The 26,069-nt window shown below is 41.2% G+C and overlaps 1 protein-coding gene across 3 annotated transcripts in view; it reads left to right on the top strand.

Annotated features, from left to right (window-relative positions):
- The first annotated feature begins 9,427 nt into the window (after positions 1–9,427).
- The window catches only part of LOC131257025 (uncharacterized), a 34,926-nt gene continuing 18,284 nt past the window's right edge, over positions 9,428–26,069 (top strand). The window contains exons 1-5 of one of the 3 annotated variants that reach the window (XM_058258188.1): positions 9,429–9,705; positions 9,782–9,915; positions 10,145–11,066; positions 12,356–12,447; positions 12,885–12,959. In XM_058258188.1, coding sequence (XP_058114171.1) covers positions 9,579–9,705; positions 9,782–9,915; positions 10,145–11,066; positions 12,356–12,447; positions 12,885–12,959 — 1,350 coding nt within the window. In that variant the 5' untranslated portion in view covers positions 9,429–9,578. Of the gene's footprint in view, positions 9,706–9,781; positions 9,916–10,130; positions 11,067–12,355; positions 12,448–12,884; positions 12,960–26,069 lie in introns of those variants that run through there. The other 2 variants (XM_058258189.1, XM_058258191.1) reach the window with 2 other exon arrangements.

Below are 26,069 nucleotides of genomic sequence, written 5' to 3'. Positions count from 1 at the left end.
ACAATCGGAATCGATCGATAATTAGAATCTGCAAATCGGTCACATCAATCGGAATCGGCAATCGATCGTGACAATTGGAATCGATCAATAATCAGAATCGACAAATTGGTCACATCAATCGGAATCGGCAATTGATCGTGACAATAAAAATCGATCGATAATCAGAATCGAAAAATCGGTCACGTCAATCGAAATCGACAATCGGAATCGATCAATAATCAGAATCGGTAAATCGGTCTCGTTAATCGGAATCGGCAATCGGTCGTGACAATAGGAATCGATCGATAATCAGAATCGACAAATTGGTCACGCCAATCGAAATCAGAATTGGCCTAAGGGAAGGTCACAATGTGGACATTAAACCAACATTGCCCAACAATTTGGCGATTTAACCAATATTGCTCCCAAGGAGTGGCCCATACAAGGAATTCATACATAACGTAGTGGCCACACATACATCACATTGGGCTTCATACAAGGGCCTCAAGTATAACACAATGGGTCACGCCCATTGGCCTTGAATACATCACAATGGTCTACGCCCATGGGCCTCGGATATATCACAATGGGCCACGTCCCATGGGCCTTCAACCTATCACAATGGGCCTCATTAAATTGGCCGTAGATGCATCACCATGGGCCTCATATGTGGGCCTCGTATACAATAAGTGGGCCGCACTACTTGGGCCTCGTATGCATCAAATGGGCCACGTGTCCGGGCCCGACAATACAAACAGGTGGACCCCACACATGGGCAAAAAATACATCATGATGGGCCGCACCAGATGGGCCCCAATATGTCAAATGGGCTGAAAATACATCTCAATAGGTCGTAGGACATGGGCCTCGAATATATTACACTGGACCACGACCATGGGCCTTTCATGCATCACATCGGGCCTTACAATCTGGGCCAGAAATACATTACAATGGGCCACGACCCTCGGGCTTCGAATACGCAACAGGTGGGCCCTGCATATGGGCCTCAAATACATCACCTGGGCCGCATCAATGGGTCGGCATAGATATACAATACATGCATCACTGCGGCCGCACAAATGGACAAACGATGTGTATAAAACACATACATCATGATCGGCCCACACATATATGCATCGATGTGGGTCCCACCCATCCCGGACGGACAGCGGGGATACACAATACATATATCAAGGTGGGTCCCATCCCACACGTACGACACGTGTGGGGTGGGCCCCATGCCATTAAAAATGGATCGACAGTATGTATGAAATACATACATCATGGCAGGCATCCCACCGTGCCAATCCAGTTGGACCGTGCGGATATAAAATACACACATTAAGGTGGGGTCTACGTCCCCAAATGGGCGGATGATGTGCATATAGAATAGGTACAGCAAGGTGGGTCCCATCCCACACGTACAGCACGTGTGGGGTGGCCCCACAAAAAGCCAAATGAATGAGTGGCAGGAAATAAAATACATAAATCACGGTGGCTTCATTCACCGCTGTCCAAACAGAGGAACGACTGAGATCATACAGGACCACGGAACTGCTGACGTCGGTACAAAGCTATATAGCTGGTGTGCGGACGTCGGCTAATCCATCCAGCAGGTGGGTCCCACATGGGCCCCACCACACACACACATATATATATGTGTGTATATACACATCTAATATAATATTATATTTACCTTTTTTTTAATTGAAAGAAGTCTAGCGTCCAGACCTGGACACTGGACGGTATGTATAAAACACATACCCCTTGTGGGTCCCACGTTCTGGACCGTCTGACCATCCAGACCATATACAATATGGGTGGGTCCACGCACGTCCAAATGGACGGTGATGATAAACACATGCATCAGGTGGACCCACGTCCGAAGATGAACAACATGAATAAAACCCATACTTCAAGTGGGGTCCACGTCCATGCAATGGACGGTCGTGGATAGGACAAATACATCATGGGGTCTCATGTGCTAGCTGGACGTGGAGATTCCACACGTGCAGGGGGTGGGTCCCATGCCCCAGGACGGACAGCGTGGTTAGAATACATATATCAGGGCCCCACCAAACTTGCTGACGTCACTTACAACAGCAGCTTCCAGCTGCTGGACTACGCGTGTGTTGAGGTGGGTCCAGATAGTGGACGGTGGAGATAAAACCCATACATCATAAGTGGTCCCCACCGTCCAGACCATTGGACGGTGTGGATATTACATACGTCTACTGAGGTGGGGTCCACGTCAGTGTGGCCCACCAGCGATTGAATCAAGCTGGTATCTGTGTTGTTCTGCCATCCAGACGGTCAGCAGTCTGGATGGTGCTACTGTGTTACTAGTGCAGTCCATAAATCACACGGCCTGCACTGATGCAGATGGACGGCTAGGATATAGAGCACATACATTAAGGTGGGTCATGGATGAATCACATGCATCACAGTGGTCCCACGTGGGTGGGCCACACGTGTTGGATCAATCTGATATTTGTTTTCTCCCTTGTCCAGACCAGTCTGGGAATCAGCCAGTGTGGATAGGTGGGGTCTATGCACGTGGACGGCATGAATAAAATGCATTCATCATAGTGGGGTCCACGTGGTGGTCTAGATGTCCTGTACACATCAGGTGGGCCCCACATCATTATTATAAAGAAAGAAAAAGAGAGAGAGATCAGATGGAGAGGGGGCCCCGCCATTCTGGGTCCCTCTTTGAATAATGCGTACATCAAGATGGGTCCCACATATGTGGGCCCTCAAATCATAAATCAAATAATGAAATCACCCACCTTTGATCTCTTCTTACTTCTTCTGTCAACACGATCTAGAGCTCAAAGGGGACGATTTCAACGGTCGAGATATTCTTTGAATGGTGGAGATGGGAGGTAGGAAGTAGGCCACACAAGCTCTCTCCCATGGAAGCTTGGACGTGAGTTGCTTGGAGAATGAGGGAGAGAGAGATGAGAGAGAGTGGCTGTAAGAGAGAGAGGGATAAGTGAGTGATGGGTGAAGTGAGTGATGGGTGTACTTTGTGTAAGAGAGTGTTGACTTTAGGGGTTGCTTGGGGATGGGGTGATGTGTACTTGACATGAAGTGTGATTGGTGGGATTGATGGGATATGATTTGAAATCTTTCTCGGATTTGCAAATGCGCGGTGTTTTTTCTCGAACTGAACGCGGGCCCACATCTCCTTGCCTGGGAATTGCCTCGGCGCGCGAGACGCAGCATCGGAACCGCGACGATGGCGCGGTCGCTAGGGTACAGGTCTCGGATCAAGCCGACTCAGATATATGGGATACGACTCAGGGTCGCGCACAACTGCTGATAATAGATCACGGGTCACCGAAATTCGACCGGGAGGACCGTGGAGACCTACAGAACGGTATGATTTAGGATACGGGTCTTATATATCTGCAAGCTCAAACACTTGATGAAAATTCCATCCCACGATTAGAGCTGACTCTATCATGTGTGCCTGGTAAGAGTGAATTAGGTGTAGCCCTGGCCTCATCCAACGAGGTGCGGCCGTGACCATGGGGCCCACCTTGATTTATGTATTGTATGTCCACATTCGTTTTACAAGCTCATTTTAGGGCATGAACCCAAAAATGAAGCAGATAATAATCTCAAGTGGACCACACCATAGGAATCGGTGGTGATTGGCCATTAAAAACTTCTTATATGCCATGAAAGTTTCGATCACGCAGATATTTATTTTTTTGCCTCCATCCATATCAGTGTGACCTTTAACACGTTGGAAGGCAAATAAACACTAAGGTGGGTGTTGTGGTGCGTCGCCGGAAGTTTTATGGTGGGTGTTCAATCACCAACTCTTTCCTATGGTGTGATCCACCTCATATTTGGATTCACTTCACTTTTTGGAGCTCATGCATTAAATTGAGCTAGCAAAATACAATACCTACATCAAGGTGGGCCCCACGGTCAGGGTCGCACCTAATCTGCTCCCGTGCCAGACATGCACAACGAATATGGCCAGTTAAAAAAATGTTGACCATCTTCTTCAGCTTACACTTGTGGCCCATCCGATAAATGGACCAAAATATGTGGGAGCGGATTAGGTGAGGCCTCATATCCACTAAGGTGGGTGGGCCCTTAATTGTGGGGCCCACTGAGATATATGTGACTACATCCATGCCATCCATCCGTATTGAAAGCTCATTTTAGGGTATGATCCAAAAAATGAAGCATATCCAAAACTTAAGTGGACTATAATACATGAAACAATGGTAATCGACCATTACAAACTTCTCTTGGGCCACGAAACTTTTGATCAAGATGATATTTGTGTGGTCTCTTCATCAATATATTTGTGATCTTATCAACACGTTAGATGGTAAATAAACATTTCGATAGCCCCTGTGAAGTTTATGATGATGGGGATTCAATCATTACAGTTTCTGTGGTATGGTCCACATAAGATTAGGATCTGCTTCATTTTTTAGATCATAACCTAAAATGAGCTTTTCAAAACTAATGTACGGTGTGGATTTAAGGCACATACATCAATGTGAGCCCCACAGTTAGGGGTCCCACATACCTTGGTGGATCTCGGGTCTCACAAAATCCTCCCATAATGAGTAGAGGTAGGAATCAAGTCGAGTTGGACCGAGTTAGGTCCAACCTGACTCGATCCGATTTTGAAAAATGCTTGACCTGAACTCGATCTGACTTGGTACTGAGTCCAGCATGCCTGACTTGATTCGAGTCTGGGTTTGGGCTGGGCTGATCCGAATCGAGTGTGACTAGGTCAGAAATACTGAGTCGGATCGAGTTGGCATCGATTCGGATCGAGTCATCGGGCTAGACGAAGGGGATAAAATGGATGGACGGAGGGGATAAAATACATAAATCATGGTGGACCTCATAGAGTTTACTTAGTCCTCAACCCGCTTCCTTCCATCTCCATCCTCTTAATATATTTTTTTAAAACTTAAAAAAAAAACCCAAACATGCACTTGATGGGTCATTGGTTGCCGCCTGCTAGATGGGAGAGAAAGAGAGAGAGAGAGAGAGAGAGAGAGAGAGAGAGAGAGAGAGAGGAGGAGGAGGAGGAGGAGGAGGAAGGCCGGAGGGTTGCGCCGATGGGTGCCGGATGAGAATGAGTTTTGTTTTTCAGATCGGGACGTGCGGCGGTGTAGGGTAGTGTAACGCCCTGAAATTCGGGAGTCGAGCATAACTCATCTCCCGAGTTTCAAAACATCACTTATGCAACATATTGAATGATAGATGTATGTTCTCTGTATGAGTGCATAAAACATGGAATAGATTAAGCCAAACTGCAAACATAATTTAGGGATAAGTGAAGAACGCAAGCGGAAGACTTAAAGAAATATAAGCGTATATGTGCAAATCCCTGAAATACATATACATATCAGGTCGTATTACAAGTGTTGCTATCAAAATTACAAGTATCCAATTACTTCATTTAATCCCAAAAGAAATCCCAGAATCCTACGCATCAGAACAAGGCTCACTAGAACCCGCCTGAAAACTGCATGAAAGAAAATGCAGCCTCATCATCCTCGATCTCCGGCTCTGCCTCAGAGGTCTCATCAACATCTGCAACTAAGACAGAGTCTGGTGGGTGTTTAAACACCGCCCTAGAACGAGGGGATGAGTGATCAACTCAGTGGAACAATAAAGCAAAGGTTAACATGTTATCAATTTAATCAAGCAGTAATGATAAAGCAAAACAATCAAACATGTCCTAAGTACTCTTGTTAATGCAGGGATGTATGTAGAATGATGCATGCCCTCGCGCGTAGACCCTCAGCGTCTTCATCTTACGTTACGCATGACATTGCCTCAAAGTGCTCCACCTCTTCCAGGCACATGCAATGCGGTGCATGCACATGATTACTAAGTTGTTATTAGTCCTTTTCATGCAGTAGGATTGGAAAGCTAAGGTACCGTCCTCATATCAACGTCCAAACAGTGATCCATTCTAGGGTCGTCAGTCCTAGACAATCTCATACGATCATATGGTTTTAAGTCGTTGCAAAGGGCTCGTCACCAATCAATGTAGGCCGACAGCACGAATATAGTGTCCCATACCACCATAATCAGCTCACGAGTTTGGTTGCTCACTGGTCACTACGGGGAGGCTCGTCACCCCAGCGTAGGCCGACAGCTCGACTACGGTGTCCCATACCACCATGTCTGGCTCATGAGTCTTAGCGGATCAAGGTACAACGGTTTATTGGATTTCATCGGTAAGTTTGGTACCCTAGATTCAAACAATAGCGTCCATACATGGTGAACATACATCAGACAATCGGGTTACTTGACGAACTTGACTAGCACGAGCGCACGTTGGGTTGAACGACATAGAGTGCGCAAACACTCCGTGTGGCCAAACCACTGCCGACAACTCTAATACGACTCGGGTTCATCAAATTACATCCTTTGTGGCGAAAGCAGCCTCGACCATAATCTCAAGGCCGATTACCGATTTCCTGAACTATTCATAGTCCCAAACATATTCCACTACAACAAATATTCATATCAACAATTTATGATAGTAATGGAACAACAACTCAAATCATGTGGTACATGAGCATTTAAAGAATATCAACTTAACATGGATTTTTACATAAGTAATGCTTGAAATTAAACAACAAGGAATGTAACTTGCGTGAAGGAAATCATACACACTAATGGGAGAGTTGAGAATCGCTTCTCAATGCCCATACTAGGTTGATATATTACACTTTAGATCATTCAGACATTTCTACAAACATTTAGAATACATAATACAACATACATGACGTATGTTGAAATACATGCATTTGGACAATTCCTTTTGCCAAGGAGTTGTCACACATACATCTAGCATAAATACACGACAAATAATCATGGCACACACATGTGCATATTTTATACGTATACGGTACTTCCTATATACATATAATACACAAATCGCAATATAACACATGCATATCAGGAACACAAAATAAACATGGTATTTGGCATGTGAAATTTCATCCATAACAAGAATAAACCATTAGCTAATATTGAAAGCCTTGAAAACCATAACCTATACAATTAAAGTCCGCACCTTAAACCAGAAATAGAACACCGAATTGATTCAGACGATATGTCTTCGTCAACGACGACAAGATAACCTAAAACAAGAATAAAAATGAGCTACAATAACACATAGACTCTTCTAAGCTCTAAAACAGATTAGGGTTAGGTTAACTTACCCAAGGATGAACTTAGAATCACCGGAATAACGATTCAAAGGTAATGGTTTAATGATGAAGAAGAACAGGAAAGAATCTAAGATGATTCACCAACTTCTCTCTCACTCTCTCTCTCTTTTCCTCTCTCTTTCTTAGCTAGGGTTAGGAAATTCGTATGGAAAAGAGAGTTAGGGTTTTAAGGTCTATATATAGGCCTAACATTGGTGAAAATAACCTCAGGGCCAAGGTATACTTAGGTTATAACCAAAACAAGCCTCTCTCGATCCAACAGAGCACTTCCGGTGGGCCTTTTTCCACGAGAGGTTGGACTTAAGTTCACTGACCATGGATCTAGGTCAGACTGAGTTTTCGTACCGATCGGATCTACAGATCAGCCGTGGCGGACGACACTCAATTCAACGGTCACCGAAACTCGATCAGGACCACAAGCACCATGACCTGCCTGGGCTATCTTCTCTGATTCGAGGGTGAAATTGGGTCAGAATCCAACGGTCAGATAGCTTAAAATCGTCGCGCAAGCGACACGACTCAGATTTCATAAAATCACATTTAATTTCTCACCGTTCTCACACTCTTCACTCTAGACTCAATCAAATCGACCCAGAACATCATCTGGACTTGATTTTTGAGGTGATGGCCAAGTCCAACATGGTGACCACTACTGCCTAAGATCATCACTATCGGACTTTCGACGCGTGGTCCAGGTCTGATCCAGAACTTCCAAAAATTTCCAAGAGCAACTGGATTTAGCAATGGATCCCAGATTTCAGAGTAAAATAGCGCTAATGATTCTACAAGTTTTGAGTCATGCAGATCCAATTTAAAGTGATTGATGCAAATTTCATAAGTAATTGAGTTTAACACTAAGTAACCCACAAATAACTACTAGGGAAAATAGAGGTAGTACTCGGGTCTTGGCACAAAATTTTCCTGGTCATTACAGGTAGAGTGAATTAGAAATTAGGGTTTATATACACACACACACACACACACACACACCATACCGGAGTTGAGTCGGGTCTCGGATTGGGTCGAGTCTAACGGATCAAGTTTCGGTCGAGTTACTGGGTAACTTGAACTCGACTCGATTTCAGTTTGGATTGGGCGGAGCCTACTCGGTTCGGACCAACTCACCCATTTGGTTCAGGTCGAGTCGGGTCCGAACAAGTTGGACTAGTCGAGTTAGTCGGATCGAGTTGGTTCGTGCCCAACTGTAATAATGAGTGGTTGGGTTACCCCACACATATCCAATAGCTGAAGGGGATTGCCCGTGACCCTGCAACAGGATATCCTTGACAAATCTATTCTGTCCATCTGTATTGAAAACTGAAAGACTATATCTGAACAAGATTCTAAAAATGAGGTTGAGCCAAAACTCATATGGTAAATACCACATGAAACAGTAGGGATTGAACACTTGGGGTGACAAAATTTCTATATAAGGATAATATTTGTTCCTAGAGTTTATCTGAGTGATAATAACCTATGAACGGTTTGGATGTCATATAAACATCATGGTCAGCTTAGGAAGGTTTCAACTGTGGATGTTTTTGTTCGTTGATGTGGCTCAATTGAGTTTTGGGTCTGCCTGATTTTTTAAATCCTGTCCTACTGTGTTCATTCAAAACAGATGAATAGAGTGGATTTGTCAGGGATATCTTCGCGAGCCCACAAAGCCCCGGTCACTGGCATATCTGTGCCCGGGTCACATGCAATCCGCCTGATATGCCCGGCGCTGTTTCTGGCTCACTTGAATAACTGTAAAAAATTCATTCAGGTCATGTGTTTTTCCAGACCACCAACGAACCTAAAAATCAGACGGATCCAAAACTCAGGTGGGCCATGCCACACGAAACGGTGGGGATTGAACGCTTTAGAGACGACAGAAGTTCTGCATCAGTATAGTATCTGTTCCTATAGTTTATTTGATTGGTGAAAACTCCGTGAACGGTTTAGAAGAACGGTTTAGAAGATATATAAACGTGATAGTCAGATCCAGGAAATTTTCAACGGTGGACGTTTGCTTTCCTGCTGTTTCCTTTTGTGTGGTATGCTTGAGTTCTAGAAATGTCAGATTTTTAGATTTTTATCCTATTATGGTCTTTTGAAACAAATGGACGGAGTGGATTTTTCAGGAACTTCTCTGTGGGCCCAACACAGACTCGAGTACAGGATATCTCTGTGCGCGGGTCCCAAGCAATCCGCTTTCTCCCGCGAATCGCCACGCGAATCGCTTCCACCATTGCTCCACCGGAAATAAACCATCGCACGGCACCGTTGCGAGCGGGAGTTCCTGACGAGACAATCCATCTCTCTCTCTCTTCTGTTTTCTCTATCCTGCATCGGGTGTGACGCTTAACAAACCTACGCACGATGGGAAGTGGCAAACGAAGGCTGGCCAAGAACAATCGCGCCAAATCCAATAGATCTCTCTTCATCGGCGGTGGCCTCCTATCAGATTTCCAAATCAACGGCTCTGATCGTCCTTCCTCGAAGCCAGGTCTCTTATCTCTCTCTCGCCTCTTTCTACTCTTCCGACAAAACCCTTGAAAGCTCGATTCCATTTCGAAATGCAGGAAAATCCGCCAAAGAGAGGTCGAAATCCACACCGTTGAATATCGGCAGATCGAACGGTCCCCCATCCACCGACCGCCCCCGGAAACCTTCCTCCAATCCCTTTGGCTATGCGTATCCGACCGTCAATCCTCAGGTTCCTCAATTTCTTGATGATTCTCTGTTTCGATTTGTGCACCCTCTCTTTTTGATGAATTCACCGCTTGTTTCTACTTTCGGTGCTGGAATGATTCAAAAAGTAGGTGTATTTGATACCAGAAGTAGATAAGAAGGGTGTATGTGTCAATTGATGGGGTGTAAACAATCGCTTTCTTTTCTGCTTATATAATTGATTCATGGCCGCGAGATAAGACTCTCGTTTTCAGGAGGTTTCGCATTTGAAGTCACATGTTCTATCTGATTCAAGTCCGATTGTTTTAGTCGACTCAAATGAGACCAAAATTGTCGGGTATGTGGACCGAATGCCGTGTTTGGATCCTGTTGGCGGTGAGACTTTCACCTACGATTACGGTTCGTGTTCAGTCTTGGGTGACAGCTCCCACATAGGGTTGGGATTTTGTGACGAGGATGCGAAGGCGGATGATGGAGAAGGAGAAGGGCTAGGAGTTGTCTCACCTTCTGTCGAGAGCGAGATGTGTGTTGGAAAGTGTGACCACGGCAAGGTAAAGTCAACGGCAAAGGGCTCACCCCCCAAGAAGAATGGTGGGTTCTTGTCGATTGGAGGTGTGAGGTTGTATACAGAAGATATTGAGCTCTCGGAAGATGAAAACGATGAAACTGATGGGGATTTGGTTGATAGTGGAAGTTCAGAGTCTGATGAGATGTCTTGCAGCGTGTCTGCTGAGTCATCAGATAGTGAGGGATCAGAGGATGATGATGAATCTGATAGTGGTTTGGATGTTGACGATGATGTGGCGGAAGACTACTTGGATGGGATTGGTGGTGGGTCGGAACTTTTGAATGCTGAATGGTTGGTGGGGCGGGTTTTGGATGAAGAGGACAGTTCTTCAAGTTCAAACAGAAGTAGTGATGAAAGTCCTGAAAAGTTGGGCAGAACTGCTCTACAGATTGCGTCAAAGGAGTATGGTATGAAAAAGCCCAAGTCAAGGAAGAAACATCTTGCAAACTCGCGCAAGGGTGTGTCAATTATGGATGTTGGGTCCCTTGCTTTGGATGATCTTCCGTTTGTGAAGGATTCGAGGACGGCTTCGGGAAAAAAGAAATATGTTCCTCGACTACCTCAGTCATGGCCCGGTGAGAAAATGAAGAATTTCAAGAATATTCAAGGTAAACTTCTTCTGGTGTCTGTGACTATTTCAAGAAATTAGAAATTGATTACTTTGGACTTCATTTTGCTGTCCTTTGCTGATCTTGGGCTATCTAGTTGTGCTCACACCATACGTTTCTTATATCTGTTCTCTTTGATGTCAGATGTTTCAGTCATGCAGATAATATGGTCTCCTATAAATCGGGCAGCATTCTAAAGTTTATAAATGTTTTCCTTCATGCTGTTATGATGGATCAGTTCGTGATGCTTATTGTTTATGTCATCTTACTATCTTTTTGTCAATTGTATTGTCTTATTATTATTATTTTGTTTTTTAAATATGTACTCTTGTAAACATTCTGCAAGGTGAGATACAACTTATTAAATGGATTAATCAGTGGAGAGATTGGTTTCCCTTTTAATTCGGCTGCGTTCAGATGCACTATTGAATTGAATTGCTATAATTGTTTGAATAACATGGAGGTGACCAGATTGACTCTATTCAGTATTCAAATTGAGGGAATAAGCATTGTCATGTTGAGTAACAATGAAGGTAATTATGGTTGGTAATTTCCTCTCTATTAACTGATTATTGCAATCCAATTCACTAGGGCATCCAAGTGCAGCCAAGGTACTTCTATTCCATCTAGAGTTTCAAACAAAACTAAAAAGCCGACATTGTGGTTTTTTTTTTTTTCTTTTGGGGGGGGGGGGGGAGGGTCAAGGTAGCCTTTTGACTTTCTTACCAGAGATAGATGGTGATTGCACTGTCTTATGGCAGGATCTCTTAAAAAGTAGCACATCGATGCTGCTTGTCTTAAATTGGGTTTACTTATTGCTCATAGTTCTGAAAATCCAACATACAACATCCATTCATCAGAATTGCACTATCCTCTACAATCCAGGATCCAGTAGTATCTAGGAATACCTAATTCTAGGCATGGAGATAACTAGAACATCTTGACATAATTGTGTGAAATAATGTGTAGGGTGGTATTTCTACATTAGTATTCACATATTTGTTAATTATGTTAGTGTTGATGATTGGGTTAACTTTTTGATTCTGAAGTCCATCACCTGTTTTGTTATTTTTTGTTGCTCTAGTTTATCTGTATTATACCATTGCAATGTACATATCATGATACAACAGTCACTTTTTGACGTGAGCTTACCTCTGATGATCTTGCACACATTGATTCATGCAGTTTAAAACATAGAATGTGTTGGTTGTTAATAGAATAGCAAGGATTATTGTGTTTTCCTCATATGCTCACCACAAGCGGCTGGTCATGATTCTGTGTTTATTCAGGTGAGAAAAAGAAACATCGTAAAGAACTGATTGCTGTAAAGCGTAGGGAGCGGATGATCCGTCGTGGTGTGGATCTTGAGCAGATAAATGCAGTAAGATAAACTGTGACCTACAACTCATATCTGATTTTATGTTTCCCGAAAAAAAAAAAACAATGTATCTACTTTTGAAGTGGTCTTACTCTTTAGTATGGCCAATGGTTTTTACACTGTTGCTCATTCTCCTGATGCTTTATTGGTTAATCAATCTCATCACATTGGCATCCTTTTCTAGCACCATTCACTATGCCTTCTATATTTGTCAACTACTAGAATACCATTTCCTTCTAGCATACATGCATCTTTAATCAATTCAGGTTGTATAATTGAGCTGTTCAAATTCTAGTAGGAGCTAATAATGTCCTGATTCCTCCATGTGGACACTAAGATTACTTTTTAATCCATGACTGAGCATCAGACCCTTAGAAGTGTTTGAGGGCTTTAAGTATATTTTCTATAAATCTAATGCTTGCATGCTGCCCAACCTGCAGAAGTTGAGGCAAATGGTCTTGAACAAGGTTGACATGTTATCTTTCCACCCTGTGCACTCCCGCGATTGTTCCCAGGTCTGGTTCATTGATTCATCTCTCTGATGTGGAGTTCTTATGTACTCTTTAAGTCACTTGTTGTTGCTCGTTAAGTGTGTGAACTTCTAAATTCTAATTGCATAATTTCTGGAGGAGTTGTCGTCGTGGTTTCATCAACTATCCAGACTTATGAATCTTCTAATAGCTATGACAATGCACTTAGAAGCAATTCTATGTTCAGATTATGTATCTCGCTTTCAAATGGAAAATATGCAAGAAATGACAATTAGAAAATGATCAAGGAAAGTAGAAAATACCACCGGTGTCCAAAATGTAATACATGGTTATTCTAGCTAACATGTTGAGTGTCCAAATGTAATTTGTGGTTATTTTAACTACTGTTGAGTGCCAAAAAGTAACTCATGGTTAATTTAGATAACATGTTGGTGTTGCATTGTCTCAAATTAGATGATGTCTTTTTTCATGTTTAATTTTTGAAGCATCAGATAGAGGCCGTCACCCATTTTAAGCTTTCAGGTCTCAACTAGTATGTCTGTTGGAGCTCAGTTCTTTTTTCATGCCTTAAAGACACTATCACTCTCGATGAAATTGGTTGGGCTTTCTAAAACCAATTTGCAAAGTAGAAGCATTAATATTTGCATGGGTATGTAAAACTTTGGGGTTTTATGGTGATGACAAATCTTGGGTGAAGACTTCTACTGTAGGACAACATTACCATGATTTGTGAGTCTCAATCTCATATAGCACTTGTTTCCATAAGGGGTAAGGTTTGTGATTGGTAAGAAAGATCATTTTCGCTTCTGTAAAGGCATATAGGTTGAGAAGGAACCCCTAGCGGTAAAATCCCTGAGGTTTTTCAGTGTGTTTGGCAGCAAAGAAGGATGCGTGCGTTAAGGAGCGTCATCAAATGTTGGGAGGAAAGTTGGTATGAAATCCAGCCTTCCAAAGAAACCTTAGGGGTTGTTTGAATTCATAGATGGCTCCACTTAAGACAGTTTTTTTCCCTTCTTCTTCTTCTTTTGAATGACAATAATACATTTATTAACGGAGCAAAAAGAGATCAAAGAAGATATCAATCGCATCCCTGAAGCTCGATATCCGATGAGGTCTTTCCTCTTATGCTTGTCGATCTCACAACCCAAGATACTACATTTCCTTTGGCCCTAGTGCATGCTACTTCACTAGACACAGAACTATTATTGGAAGTACAGTTGTTCCGTCCTCTCCATAGGCACCATAATCTGGCTAGAGAGGAAAGGTGCTGAAGAAAATTTTTCTTTGTTACCAATACTTCACTAATCCATGCATGATAAAAATTCTCAATTGAGTTGGGCATCACCTATTGCAATCCAAAGAGAAGGAACTCTCTCCAAACCATGAATTAAAAGATGATCAATTGATTCTGTGAATCTTATGCATAGGATGCAAAACATTTGTAATCATCATACAAAGGCCACTACATCGCTGGGGGAACCACTGATGATCAAGCTATAATTAGATTTGACTGGAAACTTTTCTGGCGAAGAATACCTCCAATGCCAACTATCAGAGCTAGAAGGAGATGATGAGAAACTATTGATTTGGGAAGCTAAAGCATAAAATTTCAACTTCTCCTCCCCTCAAATTCCTATCAAAATTTAGGGAACAAACCATTTCTCCTGCTGTCAAACAAAAACCCTGCTCGATCATAGCTCCTCAGTCAAAAGAGGCACGATATAGACTAAGAAAGTCCTGCGAGAGTGAGAGAGTCCTATCTACATCTTCCCAAAATATGATCTTGGCTCCATTTGCCACTGCAAATACAATCCTATTAGAAGTCCTCCCAACCATTTTCCATCGCTTTCCAAACACAAGATTGCCTTGTGCTGCAAAGATGGAAGAGTTAGCCATCCTTCTTCAGCAACCCCATATTTGCAGGATATGATTTGCTTCAATAACTAGCATTATCCGAACTAAACCTCCATAGCGATTTTCCCAAGCAAACCTTGATTCATGGCTTAGAGATTCTTCATCCCTGAACCCCCTTCTATTGAGGCTGAGATACCTCCTTCTATCACACTGGGTCGAACCTTTGCCAAAGAAAATCATGCTAAAGCTACTCCATATGATTAATGGCCTCAATCAGCCATTTAGGTAGGGACATGAAGTAGATTGACAAGTTGGACAGCGGTTTTCATGAAGTTTATCCAACTCCTTAAGGAGATACCTACTCTTTCAAGCTGATAATTTCCACACCACCCTTTCCACCACTTCCTGTAGACGCTTTGTTGGCTTGCCCACACACAAAGGAAGACTAGGATAGGACGACATCAACTTTCCAATCCTACAACCATATGTATCAACCAGTGCTCTAAGGCCCTCCTTCCCTAATTGAATCTGATCATCTCGATCATTCACATTTGTTCTCTGATGTGAGACCACTTGAAAAGACATTGATATAACCAATGTTTGAAGTATCGGTATTGCTACAAGTTTCGCTGGTTGGGGATACGGAAACCAATGTTTTAAGTATTGATGATATCGACCGATATATCCCATGCTATATCTTGTATCCCACCCATGCGATACGAAGTCCACAAGTAGTGGGATGTATCCCACATGCTCGATCTAGTGAGCGTTTTCGTTTTTTCAATCCTTTTTTTCTTCTCCTTCTGCAAATCATGTTAATTTAGTGTCAAATTGTTACAAATCTCTTTGACTTTAAGATTTGGGGGAGATGGGCCGAGTTGCGGAAAATTGAAAAAAAAAAACAAAATTTCCTAATTTCTTGCAAATTGGTTGTAATCTTGTGTCCAAACATAAAATCAAACATGTGTGTGACTTGATCTAGTGATTCTTCTTTTGCTTTTGAATGTATTGCTTATGTCTCTACACGTCTTCTTACATTTATAAATTATATGAATAGACTTTGAATATACTTGCATCAATTTAATTAGACAATGCATATATTAGGGCACCATGCAAAGAAAACCTATTACGTGCACTTGTTCTCTCTCTCTCTCTCTCTCTCTCTCTCTCTCTCTCTCTCTCTCTGATTTATGAGTGTGTATTGATCAAGGTGTTTTGTAACGGTAACGGTTGCCATAACGGCCACCACCATTACCTTTACGATACGGGACATAATGGCTGTTACGGCCATTACGGTCTCTCTTTTTTATTTTTTATTTATTAAAAAAACCCCCGAAAAACTTATATCTGCCCTGTAATGTTGATTAAAAAGTATGAAAAACCTATATATGTCTTGTAATAGACCATGAAGGGACTATTATGGCCTTTATAGGAGATGTAACGTGCCGTTAATGGCAATTACGGGTCATTTTTTTAAAATTTTTTTTCCATAACGGTTGTTACAGTTGTTGCGATTCCGTTACGTGTAACGGTTGCCACTGTTACCTTTATGGCCCCGTAACAGCCTTTACGGCACACCATGGTATTGATGTCCTTTTAACAATCACTGAAGTTTCATTGAAAAATTCGACCAATTTCCCAATGTTACCCCGTGTTTCCAACAATAACGATACATTATGCGATACAACCAATATATCCCATTCGATAACCGATACGTATCCATATCCCAAGGGTGTGGTACGTAACACGATACCGATATTTCGAACACTGACGGAAACAATATCGATATCGATGATAATATCGTCGATAATCGGAAAATGTGGGGAAACATGGGGAAAATGGTGGATTTTTTCAATGAAACTTCAGGAGACGCTAAAATACACATATTTACATATTTAGGAATAAACAATTACAAAAAGAATGCATACATAATAAGTTTTCATTTAATGGGGTCCTAAAAGCATGTGCTATTGTAAGAAACCAGTCCAACCATCCCATCCATCAAACCATCCGTCCAATCTTCCATCAAAATATCTGTCGATATTCAGAATATTGACAACACACTATATTTTGTCGAGAAATCGTCAATAACTGGAAAGGAAACGAAAGACAGTGGCCTCGAATTCAATATCGCCCAATGTTGCGATAATGATAATATTGTGATATGAGCGATATTATTGTCGACAATTTGAACACCACATACAACCATTCGGCCATTAAAAAAATTTGAAATGGAAAGTTTTTTAATAAACAAAATTTTGTTAATATCAATATATTAGTGATATTATTGAAATATCGCCAATACATAGGCGATACAAGCGACGCTTGGAATTTACGTAGTTGAAAATATTGGCGATATTAATATATTGGCGATATTAATATATTGGCGATACAAGCGACACTTGGAATTTATATAGTCGAAAATATTGGCGATTCATTGGTGATATCGATACATTGGCGATACTTAGCGATACATTGTTGATACTTGGAATTTCTGAGACTACTGGTGCTATTGGTATCGCTACTAGTGTTATCGGTATCGCCGAGGTAGAGATAGGGATAATATTGGAGATATTTCGATAATATCGGGGATACCCTGAACAATGGATGTAACCAAATTGAAAATAGATGATTTTGAATAGTCATACCTTTTCTGATTGATCAAACCACAATGTTCTTTTTTCCAAATTGAAAGTTAGGCCCAAGATAGAGTGGTTCGCAACATGCGAATAATCTCCCACAATTAATTTGCATGAGAAGGGCATCACATGAGGCAATACATACCTAGAGAGAGAAGCAACACATGCTTTTAATTCAATGAAAAGAAAACTTTTATTTGTATCATCCTTTTTTAATCCGTACTTATGGGTTTGACTTTGAATTTATATCCATGACTACATAGTTGATAAGTAAATGCAAAACCCTTTAATGGAAGTGTGTCAATCTTGTCAGCCATTGCTAAGTTAAATGCCTTATTAGCTCTTGGGTGGAAGTGTTGGGGATCGTGGCTCTGGGAGAGTGCCCTTATGCTGGCAGGACATTTACTAGATTTCTCACAAGGGAATTGAACCATATTAAAATTTCCTCCTACACACTAAGGACCATCCCACCTACTTCTGGACCCATTCAACTCATCCCAAAATATATGCCTGATGCTAGCATCATTAGAACCATAAATTGCAGTGAACAACCATAATCTCCCTGTGCTAAAAGTTTTTAAAAGAATCAGGATGGAAAACCGACCAGACCATCATCTTCCTTAGCCAGCATTTTGTCATCCCAAATGGTAAATATCTGATGAGGACATCGTGCACACGCACGCCCGCACACCACCACCCCTACGCACGTACGCACGCAGAAGGAGGACCCCACCATCGATCTGGCTCGATGACGACGTCCAGGGAGGGCCTCCTAGCTAGAAGACAAGTTTTGGTTCAGAAAAGTGGCCCGATAGTCAAGAAAAGCCCACCATGGGATCTCATGATCGTGGCCCACTCGTCGGAATGGTTTTATATTTTAAGTTTTGCTTATTGTTATTATTTAGAACATCGTGAACGCTTTAGATTTTCTTGTTTGATTTTTATTTTAGTTTACTTCATCGCCAAGTAATAGGTGTCGCACATGGTGCGAGTTTTTGGGTATAGGGTTCTCCCTATAAATAGGCACCCTTTGTAGTTCTTTTCATTTATTGAAGTTAATAAAAAATTTCTGCTTTATTTTTCTGCTCTCTTCGTGAGTTGTGGAAGAATTCAAAAGTGGGTGCGAAGCCCTCCCTTTTCGAAGGGCTAACTACCGTGGTGCGAAGCCACATCGATCCCGATTCACCCCCATCTTCCATCATCTTTTTTCCCATCTTCCCCCACCATCCGTACTTCGAATTTGTCCCTTTGTTGCATCAGATTTCTTCATTGAAGCAGGTTTCCAAATTTCGGCCCGCAGGCGAGCTGAAACTTCGGCGGAGCACCACGCACAAATCGTACATCGGATCGAGCTGAGATTTGGGGGTTTTGGAGTCCATCCCTGGCTGACCAGGGCCAAGGTGGCCTTTTTCTGAATAGTGGGCCCCACACACGTGCGGCCGGGATCACACGCACGTTCGTTTGGGCCATTGTTGTTGTCCACACGCGGGATCATCTTTTGGCTCAGGTTTTTATCCTCTTTATCCTCTCATAGTCATTTTTTCATGAATCCTAACCCTATATTACATGATCCCTAATTGATTTGCCCCTTTTTATCACCTTAGGGTTCCTTGAATTGAAATTAGGGAATCCCTTGGATTAGGGACTGATTTTTATGCATGAGTAGTTGATTTTATTTCCCTTTGACATTGTTTGGTTTATAATTTTATTGGTCCAGTCCTAGCCTGTGTCGGCTTGGACCCGCATAGATTCCCCTTTAATTGAATGTTTGGATTTTCATGTGGGATGTGGAATTTGTGTGATTGTTTCTGAATTGGTGTGATCTAAGCCTGCAATCTTGCATATCATATTTAATTTTCCATGTCCTGCATCAAATTTGGTATCAGAGCCTAGGGTTCTTATAGGGGAATTCACCACATATTTAGGGTTTAGTTTGTTTGAGTCCTTCATGCATTCAGTCCATCATATATAGCTGAATTTTAGTAACAGTGTGTAGTCTCCTTCATATAGAGTCTCGTAGGGTCATTTAGTTTTTAGACGCATATAGTTGTCATAACAGGTCCTTAGGTTGAGCAAGTCAGTGTATGCTCACACGTACGGGTCGCGGCTTCGGTTTGCACCCCACATTAAACATGGAGCAACTACAAGAAACAGTGGCCAAGTTAGCCCAGCAAGTTGAGTCCTTGAATAAGCATTTGGAACAACACATAGATAAACGTCTTGAAGAAATAGAGGCCTCCTTCAGGGCAAACCCCACCACTGGGGAGGATGCCCAATCTCAGGCAGTTGGTCGGGAGGTTAGACCAAGGAATGGAGGCGGCCAAGGAGCTGGTCATGGGCGCGTACCTGTGCACCCATCCCGTGAGGGACATCATGATCAATATGACCTAGATGCACAACTCCTCAAGGGAGTTAGGGTAGATGCTCCTACTTTTGATGGTCACTTGGACCCTAAAGCTTTTTTAGATTGGTTGGCGGATATGGACCACTATTTTGAGTGGTATGATATGTCGGATGCTCGACGAGTCCGATTCGCCAAGATGAAGCTTGTGGGTCAAGCAAAGAGGTTTTGGGCGACGGTTGAGCGAAAAAAAGAAAGAGCGAGGGAACTTCCAATAGTCCATTGGGGAGAAATGAAAGAAACGTTGAAAGAGAAGTACCTCCCTTTCTCTTATCGCATGCGGTTGATTGAGGAGTGACAGTCTCTTCGACAGGGTTCCATGAGTGTTGCTGACTATATTGAGAAATTCGAAGAGTACTCGACCCGCTGTGAGGTTGATGAGGACCCCGTACTCACCCTTGCTCGTTTTAAAATGGGCCTCCGTCCTGACATTAGGAGAGAATTGCTCGCCAAAGACATAAACACTATCGAACAGTTGTACCAACCAGTGTTAGATGTCGAGCAATACCTTAAAGCATCTGTGGGAAGGCGGTTTGACTTTCGCGAATCTGGTACTAAGGCCAATCCCTTTGGGGCTAGACCTAACACGGGATTCCAAAACAAACCTTCCCCTAATGTTCAGCCCAGACCTAAGGATGATAAGGGTAAAGAGATTGTCGGGTCTAGTTCACGTGGAAGTAGGGCCACTAGGTGTTTTAGGTGTCAGGGGTTTGGTCACTTTGCTCACCAGTGCGGCACGAGAGAGGGCACCAAAGTACTCCTTATTGATGGGCAAGTAGAAGTAGTGCCCCCAGAGAGTGATAGTGAGGAGGAGGAATATGAGCCAGTCGGAACCCCTAGTGATGAGGAAGAGGGAGCACAAGAGTCTTTGACCCTCGCAATTGTGCGTTGCGCCCTAGCTCAAGCCAAGAACACTGATGACTGGCGCCGCAACACGATCTTCTACACTTATGCAAAATGTGGGGAAAAGATCTGTAAGATGATCGTAGATAGTGGTAGTTGTGCCCACGTGGCATCGACTAGCACTGTGAGTCGTTTGGGCTTGAAGCTGGAAGCCCATCCTCAACCCTATAGAATCTCCTGGGTTGATGAAACATCCATTCCAGTCTCGCACCGTTGTCTTGTCCTTATTCAGTTCGGATCTTATAAAGACACAATTTGGTGTGATGTTGTTCCTATAGATGTGGGCCATGTCATTCTGGGTAGGCCGTGGCTCTATGACAGGGATGTTACCATATTTGGTCGTTCAAATGTGTGTACATTCTAGTTTTAGGGCAAGAAGGTCAAGCTAAATCCTCTGCCACCCAAGAATACAACTGGAAAAGAGTTCACTACGCAGAGTTGTGTGAGCGGCTCAAAAGAAGTGAAGGCAGCAAGTCCAAATTTTTTTTTTTTTTTTTTTTTTTTTTTTTTTTTTTTTTTTTTTTTTTTTTTTTTTTTTTTTTTTTTTTTTTTTTTTTTTTTTTTTTTTTTTTTTTTTTTTTTTTTTTTTTTTTTTAATATATTTTTTTTTTTTTTTTTTTTTTTTTTTTTTTTTTTTTTTTTTTTTTTTTTTTTTTTTTTTTTTTTTTTTTTTTTTTTTTTTTTTTTTTTTTTTTTTTTTTTTTTTTTTTTTTTTTTTTTTTTTTTTTTTTTTTTTTTTTTTTTTTTTTTTTTTTTTTTTTTTTTTTTTTTTTTTTTTTTTTTTTTTTTTTTTTTTTTTTTTTTTTTTTTTTTTTTTATTTTTTTTTTTTTTTTTTTTTTTTTTTTTTTTTTTTTTTTTTTTTTTTTTTTTTTTTTTTTTTTTTTTTTTTTTTTTTTTTTTTTTTTTTTTTTTTTTTTTGTTTTTTTTTTTTTTTTTTTTTTTTTTTTTTTTTTTTTTTTTTTTTTTTTTTTTTTTTTTTTTTTTTTTTTTTTTTTTTTTTTTTTTTTTTTTTTTTTTTTTTTTTTTTTTTTTTTTTTTTTTTTTTTTTTTTTTTTTTTTTTTTTTTTTTTTTTTTTTTTTTTTTTTTTTTATTTTTTTTTTTTTTTTTTTTTTTTTTTTTTTTTTTTTTTTTTTTTTTTTTTTTTTTTTATTTTTATTTTTTTTTTTTTTTTTTTTTTTTTTTTTTTTTTTTTTGTTTTTTTTTTTTTTTTTTATTTTTATATTTTTTTTTATTTTTTTTTTTTTTATTTTTTTTTTTTTTGTTTTTTTTTTTTTTTTTTTTTTTTCATTTTTTTTTTTTTTTTTTTTGACTCCATTTTTTAAGTTTGATTTTTTTATCATTATACATAAAAGTATACGCATTCGAACGGCCAAAGATCGTGACATCATTATCGAATAGCCACGGTCTACCTAGGATAACATGTCCCACATCCATAGGTAAAACATCACACCACAGGGACTCTTTATATGACCCAAACTCGATGGGGACTAGACATTGCTAGGTGACAAGTAGGGATGTCTTGTCAACCCAAGAAACTTTATACGGGTCTGGATGAGGTGTAGATTTCACATTTAAGCGATCTAAGTTTCTAGTGGAAATCACATTCTGACAACTTCCACTGTCCACTATCACCTTACAATTCTTTTCACCACACTTGGCAATAGTGTAGAAGATAGTGCTTCGACGCCAGTCAACACTACTTCTAGACTGAGCTAACACACGCCTGACTACTGCAAGCGTTGCTTCTCCATCCACTTCTTCTTCATCAGTAAGTCCTCCTTCAGGGTGATACTCTTCAACTTCATAATCACCCTGGTCATCTCCACCCTCGTGGGACTCGCCTATAACTAAGGCTCTCCCACGGCTCTTCGTAGGACACTGATTAGACATGTGGCCAAGGTTGCCACACTCATAGCACCTCACTTGGCTCATGTTACTAGGACCGGCACCAAGAACCCCTTTGCCCTTGTCCTCCCTAGGCCTAGGCGGAATGGTCGCCTGTGCCCTAGGTTGATTACCAATATTAGGTCTAGTTCCTTGGGAACTAGATCTAGCATTGGAGTCTCGGGACTCAAAACGACGAACGACAGGAGCCTTCAGATACTGCTCTAACTCCTGCACGACTTGATATGCTTCATCTAAGTTCGTTAAGGGCCGAGTAATAAGCTCGCACTGAAGATCCGCACAAAGGCCCGTCTTAAAACGCGAGAGCGTTACTAGAGGGTCTTCTCGGATATCACATCGCATCACATACTCTTCAAATTTAGCGATGTAGTCAGCGGCAGGCATTGACCCTTGGCGTAAGGATTGCCATTGGTCAAGGAGCTTCTGACGGTATGAGAGAGGAAGGTACTTCTCCTTCAACTTCTCTTTCATCTCATACCAATGTGTGATAGGGGATCTACCAACTCTCTTTATCCTACGCTCGGTGTTGGTCTAGAAGAGTTTGGCTTGACCCACAAGCTTCATCTTAGCAAACCGCATTTGACGGTTTTCTGACATGCCATACCACTCAAAGTAGTGGTCCATGTCAGCAATCCAGTCAAGGAATGCCTTGGGATCCAAGCGTCCATCAAAACTTGGAGCCTCAACTCTCACACTCTTCATCGCACGCTCATCTGGATCATAACGGTCTTGATGACCACATGTGGTTCGTGCCTCTCGCACCACACCACGACCGTTACCACGATCTCTATCCTCACTACCACCACGTGTGGCAGCACGTTCTTCAATGATTCCTTCCACTTGGGAGTGCGCATCTTCCCCTACAGCGGGGTTTTCCTTTTGGGACGCCTCTAGTTGCTCCACCTTAGTCATGGTGGTGGTAATTTGGTTCTCAAGGCGGGCAAACTCACGCCTTTGACTCGCTTCTAGGGCGGTTATCTTTTGTATCAATTGAGCAAGTTGCTCAGATAACTACTCGTTATTCATGGTAGGTTGAAGTCCGAAACCTCTACCTCTTCTCGTGGGCATACAATGAAGACTTGAACCAAACTCTACCTAACTAGACTACTAGGTGTTATGACTTTCAAGATGAATGCGATGAATGCAAAACTACTATGAACCGACACAATTAAGTTGAAACAAGAAACAACTCAAATCGGAAAATTTTCCAGATTAGGAACTTTCTAAAATTGGAAAGTTTCGAAAATTGAAAACTTTCTAAACTTGAAACTTTCCCAAGTTAAACCTAAAAATCAAAACCCTAATTTGATAACTCGATCTAGACAAAAACCATGCAAGCCTAGGCTTTGATACCAAATTTGACGCAGGACAGCCCTAATTATGATGCATGCTCATGGAGATAATTAAACAGTGGAAATAAAAGGAATAAATGATCTAAAATTCTAACAATAATCATCATAACTCTGAGAAAATCATAAAGGAAACATGCAATGGAGCGGGCCATCACTACAACCATGGAGTATGGAATTCAATTACTACTTAGGTTGGATCCGGAGGATGAGACCTCCCGATCTTGCATGGTCACACCCAATCGATCAATGAAGATCTCTATTCCTAAGAACCAATCAGTTTCTCGTATTTGGGTTTTGAGAATTTGGGGATTTAGGGTTTAGATAGGTTCTCAAGATTTTTATCTAAGAGGAATTAGCCAAAAAAAAAAAAAAATAGAAGAAAGAAAGTTATTACCTTGAGGAAGTTGGAGGGGCACAAGAAGAAATTAGAAGAAGAAGATCAAGGGGAGAGAAGAAGCACCATTAGAGAGAAGAGAGGAAGGAGGCAACCAAAGGGTTTGCTTTTCATTCATCAATAGTTGAAATTCGTGTTTAGGGCTTTACCCCACTTAAATAAGCACATAAAGACATAAAATTATTAAAATACCCCTAGGATAAGCAAATAAAGATATAAGATTACTAAAAGACCGCTAACTAAGTCAAAAAACGTGCAAATAACATAAGTATGGGAAAGTTTGGGCGCTCGGTCCTCTTTCTCCAATCTTCCTTCACATGTGTCTTCCCTAAGTGGGGTCTTCTATATGTCCAATCACATGTGAAAGGTCTTCAGCTCCTCAATATTCGCCTATCCACAAGGACGGCACTTGTGGTTGGCGCTTTCTTCGTTGGTACACCTTGAATGCACCCGTGTCCGCATCAGCCATCCTTCTTCAGCAACCCCATATTTGAAGGATATGATTTGCTTCAATAACTATCATTATCCGAACTAAACCTCCATAGCGATTTTCCCAAGCAAACCTTGATTCATGGCTTAGAGATTCTTCATCCCTGAATCCCCTTCTATTGAGGCTGAGATACCTCCTTCTATCACACTAGGTCGAACCTTTGCCAAAGAAAATCATGCTAAAGCTACTCCATATGATTAATGGCCTCAATCAGCCATTTAGGTAGGGACATGAAGTAGATTGACAAGTTGGACAGCGGTTTTCATGAAGTTTATCCAACTCCTTAAGGAGATACCTACTCTTTCAAGCTGATAATTTCCACACCACCCTTTCCACCACTTCCTGTAGACGCTTTGTTGGCTTGCCCACACACAAAGGAAGACTAAGATAGGACGACATCAACTTTCCAATCCTACAACCATATGTATCAACCAGTGCTCTAAGGCCCTCCTTCCCTAATCGAATCTGATCATCTCGATCATTCACATTTGTTTTCTGATGTGAGACCACTTGAAAAGACATTGATAAAACCAATGTTTGAAGTATCGGTATTGCTACAAGTTTCGCTGGTTGGGGATACGGAAACCAATGTTTTAAGTATTGATGATATCGACCGATATATCCCATGCTATATCTTGTATCCCACCCATGCGATACGAAGTGCACAAGTAGTGGGATGTATCCCACATGCTCGATCTGGTGAGCGTTTTCGTTTTTTCGATCCTTTTTTTCTTCTCCTTCTGCAAATCATGTTAATTTAGTGTCAAATTGTTACAAATCCAGGATTTTTCATGTTTTGCATGAAAAATCATGGATTGGGAGCTTTGACTTTAAGATTTGGGGGAGATGGGCCGAGTTGCAGAAAATTGAAAAAAAAAAACAAAATTTCCTAATTTCTTGCAAATTGGTTGTAATCTTGTGTCCAAACATAAAATCAAACATGTGTGTGACTTGATCTAGTGATTCTTCTTTTGCTTTTGAATGTATTGCTTATGTCTCTACACATCTTCTTACATTTATAAATTATATGAATAGACTTTGAATATACTTGCATCAATTTAGTTAGACAATGCATATATTAGGGCACCATGCAAAGAAAACCTATTACGTGCACTTGTTCTCTCTCTCTCTCTCTCTCTCTCTCTCTCTCTCTCTCTCTCTCTCTTTGATTTATGAGTGTGTATTGATCAAGGT

The sequence above is a fragment of the Magnolia sinica genome, chromosome 9 (genome assembly GCF_029962835.1).
Source record: "Magnolia sinica isolate HGM2019 chromosome 9, MsV1, whole genome shotgun sequence".
NCBI classification, from domain to species: Eukaryota; Viridiplantae; Streptophyta; class Magnoliopsida; order Magnoliales; family Magnoliaceae; genus Magnolia; species Magnolia sinica.
The sequence above is the reverse complement of the archived record's forward strand: the minus strand, read 5'-3'. Positions and strand labels throughout refer to the sequence as shown.